Below are 20,430 nucleotides of genomic sequence, written 5' to 3' on the forward strand. Positions count from 1 at the left end.
GGCGGTTACTGAGAGGTATAGTCAGCCCCTGCAGGCCATGCCTTGCACTGAGGAATAGAAAAAAGAACTTCATGTGAGAACTACTTTCCAGATTTTTATTTAGGAAATACTTTAAAAAGCACACTTCTGTGAAAAAAGAACTGAATTCTGATAATAGAGAGACAGATCCTCTCTTTCATTAGTATGTCCATTTAGTTTCATTGGCTATGTGCGCTGGTGGAGAACATTACGTCCTATTTTAAATGTCACAACAAGGCAGCATGAGTCACTGAGAACTTGATCATCCAGAAATCAGGTCACCTTTCCATTTACTTCAGAAACTGCTTTAGTACTTGTCCTTCATTAGGCAATAACCGAAAGAGCAACAGAAAAAAAGACTAAAGGTGATCAGGTGTTAATGTACTTCAGTTAGGTAAACATCTTTTAACATAATTGAGAAACAGAGTAGAATGACTTGAAATTAATGTACATGGACAGGGCAGACATCAGGCAACCTGGTGAGGGAATGTGGGACATGTCTAGATGGTCGTATATGTTTGGTGGTACTGACTCGATGGGGTGGAGGGCCTCTTCTGTACTATATGATTCTATGACTCCTTGAACTTGACCTTGGTGAATCATTTATTTCAAATTGGTGCGCTTTGGAGACGAACAGAAAGCTGGCTTGTAAAGCACAAGAGATCCAACCCACCTTCGGCATCACAATGGTGCACAGTTAGAGTCACAGAGATGTAAAGTATGGAAACAGACCCTTCAGTCCAACTCGTCCATGCCGACCAGATATCCCAACCTAATCTAATCCCATTTGCCAGCACTTGGCCCATATCCCTCTAAAAACTTCCTATTCATATATTCATCTAGATACCTTTTAAACGAGTAAAGTGAATGTTGGGGATGTGAGGTGATAATTAATGAAAAGAGAAGTTGCAAAAGTATGGAAGAAAAGGGAGAAAATATTATTTTCCAGCAGATTCTAACTACTTTTAACCCAGAGTTTGGCTGGAGCACTTTTCTCCGATCCAAATTTAGGTTAGTGTGTTTTAATACACTTAATTTGCTTAATGTAGTTTTACATAAGAGTCCTTTTACAACATAAACATAGACCCACTTTTTCTGAGTCAAGTTGAGTCTGGTGCCAGCTATTTACTGTCCTTTATTTACACAAGCAAAGGATCTAAAGTCTATCAAATGCTCATGCCTGGAATAAAGGTCAAAGGTTTTCATCTTTACTGATATAGCAGGCAATATACTTCCAGCTTGTAACAAACATGCAATTCCTGCCAACTTACTGGAAATTTTGGAGGCCGTTCAGCTTGCTGATTGACTGAACTGAATACATAAGTTTTGGTGATTCACTAATATTTTTGCATTATACAACCACAACTGATCAGCTGTGTACTGCTTTGATAGCATAAAGTGTACTCATCGATACTACAGCTGACAAGGAAAAGCTCAAAGCGGTTCATATAATTAGTTTCAAAGTACAGTAACCATTATTGATAAAGGCAAACAAACAGAGCCTCAACATTATCAATAGTTTCATTACTATCTTCCTAATTACTTAAAAGACTTATGCAACATTAAATAAGAATATCAACTTTAACGCACTTGGCACTAATCAGATTATCCTGGCATAATGCCCCACAAATCAACTGTTTTGATTTCAAAGTCAGTATTTTGTGTTATGAATTCATAATGAAACCACTGACAGGATAAAAAGTGTTACCTGAACTAGCTTCCTATCCAGAATGTCTAAGATTTAAGTGCTGAAATACCACATTGCATGACGAAAAATATGATCAGATCGAAAACTAGAGCACTGCTGTCTCTTGGAGGAAAAAAGATGAACTGCAGACAGCAGTGTGATGAAAACATTTTCTCATTAAACATGATTACACGACTTAGCCTTAGCTATCTCCAGAGTTATAGAGTCATAGAGATGTACAGCACGGAAACAGACCTTTTGGTCCAACCCGTCCATGCCGACCAGATATCCCAACCCAATCTAGTCCCATCTGCCAGCTTCTCCCTATAACTCAAATCCTCCAACACTGGCAACATCCTTGTAAATCTTTTCTGAACCCTTTCAAGTTTCACAACATCGTTCAGATAGGAAGGAGACCAGAATTGCACGCAATATTCCAACAGTGGCCTAATCAATGTCCTGTACAGAAGCAACATAACCTCCCAGCTGCTGTACTCAATACTCTGACCGATAAAGCAAAGCATACCAAACGCCTTCGTCACTATTCTATCTAATGGGACTCCACTTTCAAGGAGCTATGAACCTGCACTCCAAGATCTCTTTGTTCAGTAACACTCCCTACGACCTTCCCATTGTGTACAAGTCCTGCTAAGATTTGCTTTCCCAAAATGCAGCACCTCGCATTTATCTGAATTAAACTCCATCTGCCACTTCTCAGTCCATTGGCCCATCTGATCAAGATCCTGTTATAATGTGAGGTAACCTTCTTCGCTGTCCACTACACCTCCGATTTTGGTGTCATCTGCAAACTTACCAACTATACCTTTTATGCTCACATCCAAATCATTTATATAAATGAGAAGTACAGGACCCAGCATTGATCCTTGTGGCACTCCACTGGTCACAGGTCTCCAGTCTGAAAAACAACCCTCCACCACCACTCTCTGCCTTCTACCTTTGAGCCAGTTCTGTATACAAATGGCTAGTTCTCCCTGTAGTCCATGAGATCTAACCTTGCTAATCAGTCTCCCATGGGGAACCTTGTTGAATGCCATACTGAAGTCCATATAGATCACATCTACCAATCTTCCCTCATCAATCCTCTTTGTTACTTCTTCAAAAAACTCAATCAAATCGGAGAGACATGATTTCCCACACACAAAGTCATGTTGACTATCTCTGATCAGTCCTTGCCTTTCCAAATACATGTACATCCTATCCCTCAGGATTCCCTCCAACAACTTGCCCACCAGTGACGTACAGCTTACTGGTCTATAGTTCCCTGGCTTGTCCTTACCACCCTTCTTAAACAGTAGCACCACATTAGCCAACCTCCAGTCTTCTGGCACCTCACCTGTGACTATCAATGATACAAATATCTCAGCAAGAGGCCCAGCAATCACTTCACTCACTTCCCACAGAGTTCTCGGGTACACCTGATCAGGTTCTGGGGATTTATCCACCTTTATGCATTTCAAGACATCCAGCACTTCCTGCTCTGTAATATGGGCATTTTGCAAGATGTCACCATCTGTTTCCCTACATTCTACATCTTCCAAGTCCTTTTCCACAGTAAATACTGATGCAAAATACTCATTTAGCATCTCCCCCATTTTCTGCAATTCCACAGAAAGGCCACCTTGCTGATCTTTGAGAGGGTCTCTTCTCTCCCACGTTACCCTTTTGTCATTAATGTATTTGGATTCTCCTTATTTCTATTTGCCAAAGCTATCTCATGTCCCCTTTTGCCCTCCTGATTTCCCTCTTAAGTATACTCCTACTGCCTTTATACTCTTCTAAGGATTCACTCGATCTATCCTGTCTATACCTTACATATGCTTCCTTCTTTTTCTTAACCAATTTCTTTAGTCATCCAGCATTCCCTATACCTACCAGTCTTTCCTTTCACCTTAACAGGAATATACTTTCTCTGGATTCTTGTTATCTCATTTCTGAAGGCTTTCCATTTTTCAGCCGTCCCTTTACCTGCGAACATCTGCCCCAATCAGCTTTTGAAAGTTCTTGCCAAGTACCATCAAAATTGGCCTTTCTCCAATTTAGAACTTCAACTTTTAGATCTGGTTAATCCTTTTCCATCACCATTTTAAATCTAAAAGAATTATGGTCGCTGGCCCCAAAGTGCTCCCCCACTGACACCTCAGTTACCCGCCCTGCCTTATTTCCCAAGAGTAGGTCAAGTTTTGCACTTCCTCTAGTAGGTACATCCAAATACTGAATCAGAAAATTTTCTTGTACACACTTAACTTCCTCTCCATCTAAACCTTTAACACTATGGCAGTCCCAGGCTATGTTTGGAAACTTAAAACTCCCCTACCATAACCATCCTATTATTCTTACAGATAGCTGAGATCTCCTTACAAGTTTGTTTCTCAATTTCCCTCTAACTATTAGGGGGTCTATAATACAATCCCAATAAGGTGATCATCCCTTTCTTATTTCTCAGTTCCACCCAAATAACTTCCCTGGATGTATTACCAGTAAGATCCTCCCTCAGTACAGCTGTAACGCTATCATTTATCAAAAACCCCTCTCCCCCTCCTCTCTTGCCTCCCTTTCTACCCTTCCTGTAGCATTTGTATCCTGAAACATTAAGCTGCCAGTCCTGTCCATCCCCTGACCCATGTTTCTGTAATTGCTATGGTATCCCAGTCCCATGTTCCTAACCATGCCCTGAGTTCATCTGCCTTCCCTGTTAGGTCCCTTGCATTGAAATAAATGCAGTTTAATTTATTAGTCCTACCTTTTCTTAAGGGTCTTTGAAAAACACCAATATATCTACTTCTGATCCCATCTTCAGCATACTCCATTGATTCCACTTGCCCTAGTGAATAAATTTCAAAGACATTTGTTCTCCAATTCTTCCATTGTCTCATCCCCTTTCATTGATCTCCTCCTGTCATGCTTTCTTAAAATGTACATTCTATTCTACTCCTTGTCCCTGTTTCACTTAGAATGTTAGTGATGAGTGGATCTTGATCCTTTACACTCCCCCAAACCAGACTCCCACTTGAAACATCAAACCTCCCTTCTTCGATTATGCTTTTGCCTTCACTAAGTTTTGGTTTCCCCATCCTCATCAGCGATCAAAAATCATAGACATCTTGCTGAAGATGGGAAGTTGTTGTAATTTTCATATCGACTACGCAGTTTTTTTTCTATGCTCTAAACTCAGCGCAGATCCATGCTCTACAGCCAGAGCAACAAGGCTACTACCCAGTTCTAGAACCCCAATCTCAGTGCACAAGAGCCATAAATCAGTTCAAAATGACTCTTGGATCACCTTTCAGCCTTGTTTGCGATGGTTAGTCACAAACCTGTTGAGTTACATTTGGAGTCAACAAGAAGGGCTGAGAATTTTCACTGTTTAAATGCATTGTCACTGAAACAAGTGAAAGATGTATAATAGCGATCTCTTGACAACCTCGCCATTTTAGCGTGCATCCAACAGAGCTAAAACAGCAAAACGTAAGTGTCCATGTATTCAGAATCCATATCTAAACCAACAATCTACAAACATCAGCTTGTTACGCTAAGTACAAGATGTGCAATTCAAATTGGCGAGCTTGAAAAGCAACAAACTGGAATTAGATTCTTCATACAACACTAATCATTAGTATTATCCTTACTGGCTCTCTGCCATCCATGGCCTCTATCCACAGTCTTCTGTCCTCCTCAGAAAGTGCCTGCATGGTGATTGTGGTTGCCCTGTGGAGGATACAATGCAATCAAAACTGTCCATCTCAGATGATCACTTCAAGAGTTCATTTAATTGTCTCGAACAAAGAACATATTTATGTGTTTTCCTTCCTGAAAATAGCAGAATTTAGCAATACAACGAGGCGAAAAAAGGTATCTTAACCAATATTTAGATCTGAGAAAAAGCTTTCTCATGCAAACAATTTGATTTCATGTGAGATTTTATAGATGTATTTTTTAAAAGCATTTTATCTTTTTTTTGAAGTTATTTATTTAAAAGTGAAGAAGTACAGCTTGGATTGCTGCTATCACGAAGTTAAGCCATCCTTGGAACAAAGCAAATACACTGAAAAGCAACTTCATCCAGTTATATTTAATCATCATAGTAACAACTGTTTCTGAGGTTTTGCAGGTTTAAAGTGAGATCAGGATCTGTCTACAGCTTATTTCAAACAAATTCAGACTCCTATCAGCAGGAAAGTTTAATTTATAAGTAATGCCGTTCAAAACACTTTCAGGATCGTAACATTAAAGCGTAGGACCATTGTTAGGTACCTTGCAATCTTAGTTGTGATTGAACTGTAGAGAAATTTCATTCTTGCAAAAGATGCAAAATATAGAATGTGTCATTCTCAAACACAGTCACCTTGAGAAACACTAGCATACAGAGTCAAGAGTGTGGTGCTGGAAAAAGCACAGCAGGTCAGGCAGCATCCAAGGAGCAGCAGAATCAACGTTTCGGGAATAAGCTCTTCATCACAAATTTAAACAGTAGCACACAAAAGCTTCAAATTCAACAAGCAGTTTACATCTGAACATGGAGAGACTAGAACTTTCTCTCAATGGGCATTTGCAAGACCAGCAAAAAACATGCATGTGATACCAATAAAATTACAATGTGCACCATTCAACTCACCTGTCTACTCCTTCCACATCAAAACAGAATCTCTTCTCAATAGAATCAGTTTTTCTCCTAATGCATGACTTTAAGGTAAATGTTTCTTCATCGCCCTTCGAAAACCAAATGCACCAATGAATAATATTCTAATTCCTTTCAACAATTATACAAAAACAAAAATAGTCACAGAAAGGAATGCCAGTTGGATGGATATGAAGGGTTTCCTGGCTATCATAGGACTGCACGCTGGAAATTCTTAATAAAATCTTGATTTTCAATAAATAAATGTGATGAACACCCTGATTCAGGAGGCTGTAATACATGTCACTTGAGTAAGAATATGAAACTCATTCTAAGTAAGAAGTATTCATGTTAATGCACCAAATGAATTTGTATTTTTCTGCGGTATCATTAAACCCACAACTGGAAATATAAAACATTTGAGAAGGAACACATGAGACTAACTAAAGTTTAGAAAATGAGTCAGTCAAGCAAGTCCACAATAATTCCTTCTGCATTACGTTTTGCTGCCTGTAAAAGGTTCATGAAACTCAAAGCATTGGCCTGAATTTTCACAACAGAACAGCCTGAACAAATACTGCATTTCCCACTTTGGTGGGGATAGCAACAAGATTAGTTGGGATTTGCAGTTGCTTGATTTGCAGAGACAACTTGCTACTTAAACATCAGCTGTTTCCACTCAAGCCAAGGATTTTATTTCTAGCAGCCCAGCAACGTGAAATCCAAAGTAAGCAGAGTAGACATGGTGAGAACAGGTATGAACTTTGTTCATTTCTTTCTGTAGTGCCATTCCCACGTGGAGGAATAGTCAACAATGCCCTAAAAATGTGCCCTCTCTGCAACTTCACATTCACTCTCTCTGCTGTTGTATACACCTCCTACTGAGGGTCATGTTCTGCCACTCTCAATATTGCTTGTAACATCATCCCTCACCTGAGCGCACCCAATAAATCTCTCAGACCACTGCCTCTGCACTGCCTCCTCAGAACATCTCACCGCCTTTCACCCTTTTGCACCTAAAGATGTATCAGACACTTTCGTATCAAGCAATTTCCTCTATTTCTCTCATTACAGGAGAAGATAGCCCATAACAGGGCAAACAGAGCCTGAAAAAGTTCAGTAACCCTGATAGTAGATTCCTTGCAAGAGGAGAATCCTGGGCCTTACAAGGGAAGACTGTGACCGCTCCTGCGGGAAAGCAGGAACATCCATATCCTGTCAAATGAGCAAGTATCACTCTTCATTCCACTGCAACCCTTATATTAAACCTGCTGTCAATATTATTCATTGCAACCCTCTTCTATTGGCCATTATGACTTCTTTCTGGTGTGTCTCGCAGGTATCAGCAGCATTTCCACCATATCTGTGGTGTTTTCACAAATTCTGCTCATTCCCCCAGACCTCTTGTTGTAGGCAACATACTCCTGGCCACGGGCAAACTATCCCGATCCTACATGACCCCCTCCCCATTCATGCTTTGTTGTATTCCTCCCTTGCAGTATCATTGCCCCCTTCATAAATGTCCTCACTTCCCTTCTCCTACCTGCAGCCCCAATCCTAAAGATTAACTTGCCAAGTTTCATTCCTGCCGCAATGGCTATTAGGGGAAATTATGGGTACGGTATGAGTTAGCATGGGCTAGAATGTAGTGAAGAGTTTTAGTTAGCTTAATAACCAACAATCATTTAGTACATTTATTTCAGATTTACTGTCCATTTATTCTTATTCAAGAAAAGTAATCAGGTTAAAATAAATCAAAACACAAAAGGCTCAGCATGCTGATACATTTTATAAAAATGTAACATGGCTGAACCAGCACTGAACAAAGAAAGAACAAACAATACAGCACAGGAACAGATCCTTTGGCCCTCCAAGCCTGCACCGACACTTTTGCACTTCCATCCTAGAACTGTCTTCACTTACAGGGCCCATATTCCTTTTCTGTTGATGTATGCGTCCAGGTGCTTCTTGAACACTGCTACTGTGTCCGTCTCTGCCAACTCCTCTGACAGCGCATTCCAGGCACTCACCACCCTTTGCCTGACACATTTCCCTTAAACGCCTTCCCACCCCCAATTCCCCCACCACCCACCTTGAACCTGTGCCCCTAGTAATTGACCTCTCCACCCAAGGAAAAAGCCTCAGTTTCCACTCTATCCATGCCATTCACAATCTTATGAACTTCTATCATGTCATCTTTCAACTTCCTGCGTTCCAGTGAAAACAAACCCAGTCTATCTAACCTTTTCTCATAGCTAAAATCCTCTATACCAGGCAACATCCTGATAAACATTTTCTGTATCCTCTCCAAATGATCCACATCCTTCTGATAGTGCAGTGACCAGAATTGTCCACAATATTCCAAGTGTGGCCTAACTAAAGCTCTTTAAAGCTGCAGCATTATATTCATATCCTGATACACAATGCCCTTTTTCATTGAAGGTAAGGATGCCATACGCCTTTTTTTACTAACTTAGCTGCCACCTTCAGTGATCTGTGGACATGCACACCCAGATTCCTCAATACGCCGAAGGGTTCTACTATTCACTGTATGATTTCCACCTGTACTTGACCTTGCAAAATACATCACCTCACATTTGTCTGGATTAAACTCCATCTGCCATTTTTCTGCCCATGTCTACAACTGATCTATATTCTGCTATATTTCTAACAATCCTCCTCTGTATACGCAACTCTACCAATCTTTGTATCGTGGGCAAACATACTAAACAGACCCAGCTGTGTTTTCCTACAAATCATTTATGTAGACCACAAACAGCAGAGGTCCCAGCACTGATCCCTGTGGAACACCACTTGTCACAAACCTCCATTTTGAAAAGCATCCGTCCACTGCTACCCTGTCTCCTATAACTAAGCCAATTCTGTATCCATCTTGCCAGCTCACCCTGATACCATGTGACTTCACCTTTTGTACCAGTCTTTGTCAAGGCTTTCCTGGAGTCCAAGAAGATAACATCAACTGCTTTTCCCTCAATCTTCATCACCTCCTCAAAAAATATTCGATCAAGTTCGTGAGGCATGACATCCTCTGCACAGAACCATGCTATCGGTAGTAAAGTTAAAAATCACACAACACCAGGTTATAGTTTAACAGGTTTATTTGAAGGCACAAGCTTTCGAAGCACTGCTATTTCGTTGGGTTGCTCATCAGGGACAATGTCCAGGAAAGTACTGAAAGCACCACAGAATGCTGAAATGGCATGTCATCTTAGATTCAGATGAGTATTAACATCGGGGACTTTGCCCTATTCAGGGGATTTCACCTTGGACCGGGATTGTGAATGGTGCCAGGAACTCAGAGTTCTCCAGACCAGCCATTGTAAGCAGGGTCCCCAATAGGTGAAAGGCAATGAAATGCATGTCTGAAGTAGTTTCAGCACTCATTAGATATATTGGAAACACGTGCAAACTAAAGTAGATAACTGTTTAATACATATGGATTGCTGTATATACACATATTTACTGCTTCATGTACATCCATATATTTATCTGACTATACTAATTATCATTTAATATATTCATCACTACTTTATATATATCGAAAACTACCAATAAACTTGTTAACTGCAGAGTACTTTGTTATATCCAACTGAACCCACTAACAAACCATAACACATGCTCTTTTTGAAGATGATATCATAAGAATTTTTACACCTTTCTCAGGGGCAAAGGGGAATTTAAATTAACACCTTTATCCGCAACTATGGAGCAATCATTTAATACTGCACTGCAGTGTCATCCTTATTTTTTGCACTCAAGTTTCAAGGAGATTTTTACCCTCACAGTGTTACTGGACCACAGCTGGCACCGAAATGCTTTCAAATTCCTGATTTACTGTGCATGAATGCTTCAAGGTGCTTGGCTACTTACATTACTGCTGACGTCATTCTGCTCAATGTCATATGGCCTGGCACCAGGTTCAAAGAACCATCAGGAAAGAGGAAAAACATGCCACGAAAATCACTAGATCTTTATAGGAAGTTTTTCTCTGATGCTAGTGAGAGTGCAACTGCTTCTCTGCTCACTGTAAACTTAAGACTTTTGTTTTACTACCGACTGATAACACCAAACAATATGGCTGGGTGCTAAGAGAAAAAGCAACATAAAAAATGGAATTAAAGCAAAACACTACAGGTTCTGAAAATCAAAAACAAACAAAGAAAATTGTAGAAATTCCCTGCAGAACATAGAGCATCTTTGGAGAGAAGAACAATGTTGAATTTCACATTGACAACTGGTTGTCAGAACACATCTGATTAAAAGTTGCCAACTAGAAACATTACCCATTTGCAGGTTGGCAAAAATCACTAAATTGGCATAAATGGAGGATTATCACCAGAACAACTGCTAGGTTTTTACTTAACGTAAGCAATTATTGAGGCAGCAAATACAATGGAAAATTACCCTAAAAGGCAATTTGACAAATATTTGAGGAGGAATATGGGGATCCAAGATGGCGATGACCTAAGAGGATCACGTTTGCTGGGCTCCGCGCCACAACACATCGGCAGGACAGAGCTAGAACCCACCCCATTCAAGTTACTGAGAGCAAAAATAAAACAGTAAAAGAGCCACAGAACCCGAAAATTTCATTTAGCTTCATTTTTGCTGCAGAAGAACACCGAAAAAAGGAGGAAGTTTGTCCGGGATCGGGGCCACGGCTCAACCCACCAAGGCTACGTGCTTACTTACTCACCAGGCCCTGGTTGATATGCTGAAAGAACCTGGCGAAAAGGACTGATGAGTTTGAGCGCCAGGCCACAGGGTAGAGGAAGAGGTTGATTCATTCAAGACTTCAATTGAAGTCCTGGAAACACAGGTCCATGGTTTGCTGGATCTGGTGGATGATCTTGCAAATGGGGCAGAAAGAAAAAAACCTCCTTTTTGTTGGCATGCCAAAGGACAGAAGGTGAGCAGTCAGTGGTATTTTTTGAGAAGTGGTTCCCGGAATTCCTTAATTTGAAAGCTGAAAAGGGAAGGATAAAGACTGAGAGAGCCCACTGGGTTGCAGCACAAAGGCCAGGAATGAACCAGCGCCCTCGCCCTCTGCTGGTACGGTTCCATTACAAAGACAAACAGAGGGGCATGGAAGCTTCCAGAGGCCGATGGAAGGATCCAAGTGCATTGGTGTGCGAGGGCTCCAGGGTCATGTTCTTTCAGGACTTTTCAGCAGTGGTGATCCAGAAGAGGAAGTCCTATGACAGCATCAAGAAGAGATTGAGAGCACTTGGGATCCAGTACTCTCTAAGATACCAGCAGTGCTTCAGATTATAATGGATCTGTACATTTATTTGATCCGCCAGAAAAAGTGAGGAACTTTGTGGACACGCTGACTTAAGTCAGATTAATGAATGGCAGACAACAGAGTTGTTTGGTTTTGTCCTTTAGAGAGGACTTAGCGGAGTCTCTTTTGTTGGTAATAAGTTGCATATAATTATGCTTGAATGGATAGAAGATTTACCTTTAATTTCTAAGTTACACCAAGGGATGGGTGACCTATTTACTTTTAACTTACTTGTGTATATTACTAATCCTGTTTTTTTCTCCTACTGGGTTGCCTGTGGGTGTGGTGCGACCCTAGATGGTAGGAGTTAAGTGGGTGGTTGGGATGGTTAGTAGGTTTTGGGATGTGTTGGTGCCCCCTTTGAATTCCTCTAATCAGTGCCTTTGGCGCTTTTGTTTTTTCATTTTTGGTGTGCATAGTTTTTGCAAGTTTCATAGGTTTGTTGGTTAGAGCTGTTTTAGTTTAGTTAGTTTTTGTGTTTTGTGGACTTTCTTGTACTGAAGTTCAGTGATTTATAGTTCGAGTTCTCAGTCTCTGGAGTCTAAATGGTGTGAGAGAAGGTTATGGCTTAGAATGTGTTCAAGTGGTGTACTTGGAACATTAAGGGGAGTCACTCGCCGGTCAAGAGGAAGAAGGTACTTTTCAGTCTGACGAGGTGTCCTATTGCGAGAAATACACCTCTATGATGAAGCGCAACTGAAAGTGCAACAGAATGGATATGACAGGGTTTATTTCTTATCTTTCAATACTAGGAGTGGGGGTGGGGGGACATTCTGGGTAGGAAAAGTCTCCCATTTAAAGTGTATTAAAGACACACACAGGAGATTTGTAATCCTTAAAGCTTTGATACACACGGGAAGAATATGGGATCTTAAATGTTTATTGTCCCCCAGTCCACCCCCTACAGTTCTTGATAGACTCACTTTCTAGACTGGTTAAGCTCACATCTCAGCATTATATCGCGGGGGGATTTCAATTGTGTAATAGATCCTACAGTGGACAGATTGCCCAAAGGCCACCCAATATCTTCTTTGAGATCCAAGCAATTAAGGGATTTGTGTGTTGAACTAGGATTGGCAGGTGTTTGGACGCAAGTTCACCCTACTGGCAGGGATTTTACGTTTTTCTCAACTCCACATAAATGCCATGCCAGGATGGATCTCTTTTTGACTCCCTCACAGTACATTTGAGCTCAGTGATGTCATGTACAATTGGCAATATCAGTTTTTCTGATCATGTTCCAGTGTATCTTATGGTCAAGAGTAAGGATATTATGGTAGGTTCAAGGCATTGTCAACTGGATCCCTTTATCCTTAAGGATAGCAAGTTTACTGAATTTATTTCTACTGAATTCAGGGCTTTTTTAGACATTAATTCAGGCTCGGTCAGTAGCCCATCCATTCTCTGGGAAACTGCTAAGGGGTTAGTAATTTTGTATTCTGCCAGGAAGAAACAGCAGAAGAATGAGCAGCAATGCTTGCTTGAGCCATGTCAGAAGGAGCTAAAAAGGCATACTTTGATAGGCTCTCGTTGGCTAAACTGCAGAGTATCACAGTGCTTCGGTTCACGCTGAACTCCATGCTCACACAGACAGCTAAGGGGGAGGTTACATTTGCAAATCAAAGGCTGTTTGAGCATGGGGATAAGCCGCGCAAGTACTTAGCGTATCTTGCCAGGAAAAGGTGTGCTCTTCAAGCCATTACCTCAATCAGGGAAGATAATGGAAATTTAACTCACAATTCTAAAAGGATTAATGCGGCATTTCAGAAATTTTACTGCGAACTATACCAGTCTGAAAGTTGTGAGGATGGGCTGGTTCAGATGGAGTCTTTCTTTAAGAATTTGGACCTCCCAGAAATGATCCTTGTGCAACAGTCTCTCCTTAATGCGCCATTATCAGAACAAGAGGCGCAGGAGGCTGTGAGGCAGCTTCAGAATGGAAAGGCACCTGATCCTGACGGATTGCCCAGTGAGTTTTAAGGAATTTATAAGTATACGGTCAGGACTAACGCTTAGTATGTCTAATAATTCACATAGCCGTGGCCTCCTCCCACCATCTTTAAGAGCGGCAAACATTTCTTTTACTCTTATAAAAAGGGAAGGCCCCAGAGGACTGTGCTTCTTATTGGCCCATCTGACTCCTAAATGTCAATTTCAAAATCCTATCTAAGACTCTGGTACTAAGACTAGAAACTGTGCTGCCCTCCATCATTAAGGAGGATCAGAAAGGTTGCTTGTAGTCAAATAATGTCAGGAGGTTACTTAATATGATCCAAGTATGTCAGCAACTGCTACCTCACAGCGCCAGAGACCCGGGTTCAATTCCCGCCTCTGGCGACAGATTGTGTGGAGTTTGCACGTTCTCCCCGTGTCTGCGTGGGTTTCCTCCGGGTGCTCCGGTTTCCTCCCACAGTCCAAAGATGTGCAGGTCAGGTGAATTGGCCATGCTAAATTGCCCGTAACGTTAGGTAAGGGGTAAATGTAGGGGTATGGGTGGGTTGCGCTTCGGCGGGGCGGTGTGGACTTGTTGGGCTGAAGGGCCTGTTTCCACACTGTAAGTAATCTAATCTAATCTAATCTAATCCTTGTAAATCTTTTCTAAACCCTTTCAAGTTTCACAACATCCTTCCAAGAACAGAGAGACCAGAACTGCGTGCAGTATTTCAACAGTGATTTAACCAATGTCCTTTACAGCCACAACATGACCTACAACAAGATGGAGGACAGGAAAAATTGAGGCTGTAAGACCTGCTGCTTTTTTGAGGTATTTTCAGTGTTGGAGCTGATTTCCTTGAATTCTAGGCACAGTAATTACTATTTTATAAGCTGTTGCATTGTTTTGGAACTTGGGGAGAAAGATCAAAACAACAGCACTTTAAAAAGCAGGAAGACAGACAAAGAGCAGTGATTCAAATGGAGAAAGAAACCGAAATTGTTGTCTGACCCAGCAGTCACCTGCACAGCTGTTGCCTTTGCTGTCTGTTTTCAAGTGTCTCTTGACAAGAGAATTCATTCTAAGAAAATATAGTTCTCTATGAAAAACTTGGAACTATGTACACACAACAAGCTGAGAAGTATGCTCATTTTTATTACTATTTTCTGGGATATGGGGCAGCTAAAAGTCAACCACACTGGCGTCGATATGGAGTTATAGGCAAGTTAAGGATGGTATTAGTGAACCAGATGGATTTGTACAGTAATCAGAAGTGACCGTATGGTAGCATTAAGTTAGCTTTTCATTCCGGTTATTTTGTTGAATTCAAATTTTACCATTTACCACCATGGGATTATCCTCAGATAATTAGCCTGCAAATTACTACTCCCAAAGTATTACTGCAAAACTACAGCTTCCCCTAAATGTGTACATTTATTTAACATCAGCACCTGCAACCTACATGTTACTAAAATTACTCAGAAGTAGAAGTCCTTTAATTCTATTGTTAAAATACAGATATATGTATATCTTATCATCATTTGAAGACCATTCTGTCAGAGCTCAGCTTCACCTTTCATTTGTAGTTGAATTTTTAAGTCAATTTTACAGTCAAACCAAAGTAAAACATACTATTTTTCCTCCAGTTTTTTGGTCAAATGGCACCATTGTAACCTTCTTGGCTTCTTTTTGATACGTGCAGTAGTGCTTCACCCAACTGGATCCAAAAGGACCTAGAAAAGGATTCTTTCTTTATTTAAGTATTCAAAAGTAAACTTGCTCAATATCAGATAAACATTTAAAGAATTTTCCAAACCATTGGTGGCATCTACATATTAAAAGATGTGCTTATACCATAAAGTAGTTAAAGGCATGTACTGTACCTTTAACAGAGAGTGAACGCTGTTCTGAACTAAGAGCTTACAAGTACCTGTGTGAGATGACTAGATGGCAGTCTCAAAGTATACTGGAAAATTAAAAATATGTAACATTTGGCTGTGAAATGGATACCAGAGTTGGTTGCTGTTTTGACAACAATTCAAATTTAACCATTTTAAATTATGCCACATTACCAAAAGGATGTAGATGCTTTGGAGAGGGTGCAGAGAAGGTTTATGAAGATGTTGCCTGGTACGGAAGGTGCTAGCTATGAAGAGAAGTTGAGTAGATTAGAATTATTTTCATTAGAAAAAGGGTGAGGGGAGGGGGGGGGAACCTGATTGAGGTCTACAGAATCATGAAGGGTATAGACAGGGTGTATAGAGATAAGCTTTTTCCCAGGGTGTGATTCAATAATGAGAGGCCAAGTGTTCAAGGTTGGAGGAGAAAAGTACACGTGGAAAGTACTTTACACAGAGGGTAGTAGGTGCCTGGAACAAGTTGTCACACGCGTAGTAGAGGCAGGCACGGAGGATTCATTTAAGGTATGTCTGGACAGATGCACACATAGGTAGGGAGCAGAAGAATACAGATGCTTAGGAATTGAGCGGTAGGTTTAGACAGTGAATTTGGATTGGCACAGGCTTGGAGGGCTGAAGGACTTGCTTCTGGGCTGAAAATTTTCTTTCTTCTTTTGTTCTACGCCCCATGATATTAAAACCCAATCTAGTTTGAATTTGTTTTGCCAACATCAAGCCAATGAGACGATCCAATGTTGGGCATATAAAAATGCAGTCATTTTGAAAATTGCAGACAGAGCAACTGCCATCAACACAGATCCAAGAAATTAGGAAACACTCTCTACCAAAGGTACCTTTTCATATGAAACATATTCGCAGTAAAGAGAAAGATGATGACCCAGGGAGATCTTCAGCTGGCAGACAGACAGACACCGAAGACGACAGCTGCTGTGTGGTTTTGAAATTACCATATGTACTTGTGTATAGGTCGAGTTTTGAATACTTTTTAAAGCTGAAATTAGGGGTCGACTTATACACAAGCTATTGTTTGAGGTCATGAAATTCATGTTTGGCATGAGTCAGAAAATGGACAAACAAGAGCCAGATCTCTCTAAAATAATAAACAACAAAAGGAAAAAGAAGAAAAAGAATTATGGCCATTATTGAATTGGGGAGAGTTTTACAAATAAGTTCAGAGCACAACTGTATGTGACACCTACTTCTAAGAAACTGAGGCAACAGTGGGAAGACAAGGTCGAGGGCTGCCATGACGTACCATTGATATTTTTATGCACAGGTCAAATATATGTATGTAAATATTACATAAATAAATACATACAGTATGTATTTATCAATATTCAATTTAATGATTTGAAAATCGTGTCGCGCAAATATATAGTGGTGCACGTAACATGTGATGGTGCAGGTATTGCATTTGAACCAAAAATGTGCAAATCATGCCCTTTTAGGCTGCATATATGGTCAGGAAGAGACCCCTGCAAAACTAGAGTTTACTTACACACAAGGTATATGAAAAATTCCAGATTTATTGGTCAAAATAAGTCAACTTATATGTGAGAACAACCTATACATTGCTATATATGGTAAGTTAATGTAATTTTAATAAGTGTCTTATTGGAATAGCATTTTGTTATAGAGTTGGTGGCAGGTAGTAAGCATTTGGGCGAGGGGAACTGACCTGTGAATAATTGTTGTTTCATGTTCACTTTTAGAGTTAAAGAATAAATTGATACTATTTTCTTTAAATAGTGGGATTTTGGAGTTCTCTGTCCCTCATATTTTAACAGATTACGAGGCGAAGTGAGCTTTTCTGGAGGTTTGGTTGAATTAACAGAGGGTTTGCCGCTGTCTTGTAACAATACTCACTTTTTTTCTGCACAAAGAGGTAACCCTCCATTGTGTATGGGCTGATGCTCTGATGTTCCTGAGGGTTCGCCTTCATTTTCTTCATTAATGATTCAACTTCAGACCTTGTACCCTCAAAACGGTCCCGTGTCTGTAACGAGGTTAGTTGATAATCAAAACTTTGAGTGAAATCTATTGATGGAGGTCTAAAATTCTTGTATTCTAATCTGTTGAACTGTAAAAGCACCAAAACTACTTTTATGTTTAGTCTTTCCAAATGGGTGTTGCATATGGTTGGAGAATTTTGAATTATAATTCAATATAGAATATTTTTCCAGTTAAAGAACACCCAAATTTGGGGTAGCACTTTGAGGTTATTTAGCAGTAGCATACAAGAATAGATGCTAAAATGATTCCTTTAAAATATAAAATGTATTAGCATCAATATGCTTTTAAATGAAAAGTTGTGTCAACACTGACAATGGATACAATTTGTTTTGAGGGCGAACATCATTTCCAACATTGCAGATTGCCATTCAGTAGCATGTTATATTTGAAAAATGCATGGTTCAAGTAAGGTATTGATTGTTAACTTCAGCAACATTCAAAAAGTGTCACCTCAGCTAATCAAAAAATAACTTTCAGATTTATAGCCGTTTTCAATTTTCCACATATTATATGTTTGAAAATATAGGAAGGTACTTGAAAAGGAAATTAGGAGGACAAAGAGGGGCCATTAAACATCTTTGGCTGACAGCATCAAGAAAACCCTCAAGGCTTTTTATACCAAGAGCAAGAGCATTACGAATGAAAGAGTGGAACCTTTGAGACACCAAAGGGACAACAAGCGCATGGGGCCAATGGAATTAGCCAGGGTCATCAACTGGGATGGTTCGGTTCTACAACACATTCAGATAAATAAGGAAGAGATTGTCATCAATTTAGCATGGATACAGCTGCACTAAATCCTCATGTTCTGATGAAATTTATCCCAGACTGCTATGGGAGGTAAAGAAGAGATTTCTGGGGTCCTGGTAGATATTTTGAACACTTTGCTCACCATAGGCGAAGGGCCTGATGAATCGAGGACAGCTAATGTGGTTCCTTTGAACAAAGGAACAAGTAGGAATAGGCAAAGTAATTACCGAGCAGTTAGTCTGACATCAATGATAAGGAGATTATTGGAAAAATTTCTGAATGAAAGGATTCATCAAAAATTGGAAAGGCAGGTATTGATCAGGGTGGATATTTTAGAGATATCCTGTCCAACTCATTTTATAGAGTTTTTTTAAAAATGTGACTAACTATATTGCTGAGGGATGTGCAGTTGATTTGGTTTACATGGACTTCACCAAAGCCTTTAGCAAGGTCCCACATGGAAGGATGGTCCAAAATGTAAGAGAACATGGGATCCAAGGCAAGTTGGAAAGCTGGATTCAAATTTGGCTTACTAATACAAGGATCAATACTGGAACACGTGATGTTGGTTTAATGACTTGAATGTGAATGTAGAACGTTCATTAGTAAGTTTGCAGATGATACGAGAATTGGGGGGGGGGGGTGTTGCTGATAATGAGAAGAATGGTCTCAGACTACAGGCTGATATTGATCAGCTAAAATTGGGCAGAGCAATAACAGATGGAATTTAATCCTGCTAACTGAGGTGATGCCTTTTGAGAGGGTTAATAAGAGAAGATATACACAATGAATGGTAGATGCCTAGGGAGTACTGAGAAACAAAGGGACCTGGTGTACAAGTTAATGGATCCCCGGAGATGTCAGCACAGGTAGACAGAATGGTGAAGGCGGCATATGGGGCATAGTATAGGAGCAGGATGTCTTGATACAGCTTCATAAAATATGGAATAATTTGTGTATTCTAGTTGCCATAGTATCAGAAGGACGCACTGGAGAGGGTGCAGAGGAGGCTGAGGGGGGAGCTGATTGATGCATGCAGAATTATGAGAGGTATAAACAAAGTAGATTGTGAGAATCTTTTCCACATGTCTTAGACTCTAGGACATAATTTAACATCAGGAGCAAGTGGTTTACAGGAGATGGGAGAAAAATGTTTTTCATCCAGACAGTGGCATATCTGCGGAACAAGTTGCCTGAGAAGGAGATGGAAGCAGATACTCATGCAACATTGGATGAGTACTTAAAAATGCTGGGGCTTAGTGGTCAATGGACCAAGTGCAGATCAATGGAATTAGTATAGTTTGGTGTTTGTTGGTTGGCACAGACATGGTGGGCTGAAGAGCCTGTTTATATGCTCTATGACTCTTACATCTTACTTGTAATGCAATTAATTGAGCTCAAAGCTTTTGAAATTCAAGTTGAAACCTGGAAATGAGTAAGTAATTAGCTTCATGGTAGAGCACAACAGCCACTTGTTCGAGAAGTCATGCAGAAGTGAGAATGGGACATTCAGTCGGCCATTAGGGATCAGCATCGGGACCATTGCTGCTTCTAATTTACATCAATGATTTGGAATCAAATTTACAGCAAATTAGTCAAGATAATACCAAATTAAACAGAACAGCAGAACCAAAGAAGAAAACTCAGAAATTACAGCATTGGTTAAAACAAAGAACATTGAGTAAGCAGGACAACGATAATTGATTTAATTCAGATGATAAAAAAACCATGCTCATCAGAAATTACTGGTCACTACAAACTGTGTTGAAATAGCTGATGTTGAAGCAATAAATTGATTGGGGTTGGAGGAATGTATTTCATTTCATGGAGAACTGGCATCAGTCCTGGGACAAAATGTTCCGAGGGAAATATAAGCTTGCAAATAAAAAGCATATGGTGGTATTGCAGAGCACCTATTTCAACAATCACATCCAAAGTGGGACAAGGAGGGACAGAGTATGCAAGCATACAAAAAGAAGGCAAAAGCAACGAAGTATAATAAGGCAGGATTAATGGCTTTTTATTTGAATGTGCTTAGCATTTGGAAGAAAATAAATTAATTAGAAGCACAAATAAGGTTTATAGGTACAACCTTACAGAGGCATGGTAACAGGAGAACAAAGCTGGGAACTGAATCTTCAAAGGTATGTGACCTTCAGGAAAAAAACA

The 20,430-nt window shown here is 40.2% G+C and overlaps 1 protein-coding gene across 11 annotated transcripts in view; it reads right to left on the minus strand.

Moving 5' to 3' along the window:
* The window catches only part of LOC122556611 (rho GTPase-activating protein 26-like), a 241,669-nt gene that overhangs the window by 122,989 nt on the left and 98,250 nt on the right, over positions 1-20,430 (minus strand). For all 11 annotated transcript variants that reach the window (XR_006313586.1, XM_043703510.1, XM_043703505.1 and 8 more), the window contains exons 7-10: positions 17,365-17,494; positions 15,212-15,312; positions 6,339-6,433; positions 5,353-5,431 (exon numbers count right to left, since the gene is read on the minus strand). Coding sequence is in view for 10 of the 11 variants with exons in the window: in XM_043703510.1 (XP_043559445.1) it covers positions 5,353-5,431; positions 6,339-6,433; positions 15,212-15,312; positions 17,365-17,494 (405 nt within the window). In the remaining variant the exon portion in view is untranslated. The remainder of the gene's footprint in view (positions 1-5,352; positions 5,432-6,338; positions 6,434-15,211; positions 15,313-17,364; positions 17,495-20,430) is intronic.

This window comes from Chiloscyllium plagiosum, chromosome 14, assembly GCF_004010195.1.
Source record: "Chiloscyllium plagiosum isolate BGI_BamShark_2017 chromosome 14, ASM401019v2, whole genome shotgun sequence".
Taxonomy (NCBI): domain Eukaryota; kingdom Metazoa; phylum Chordata; class Chondrichthyes; order Orectolobiformes; family Hemiscylliidae; genus Chiloscyllium; species Chiloscyllium plagiosum.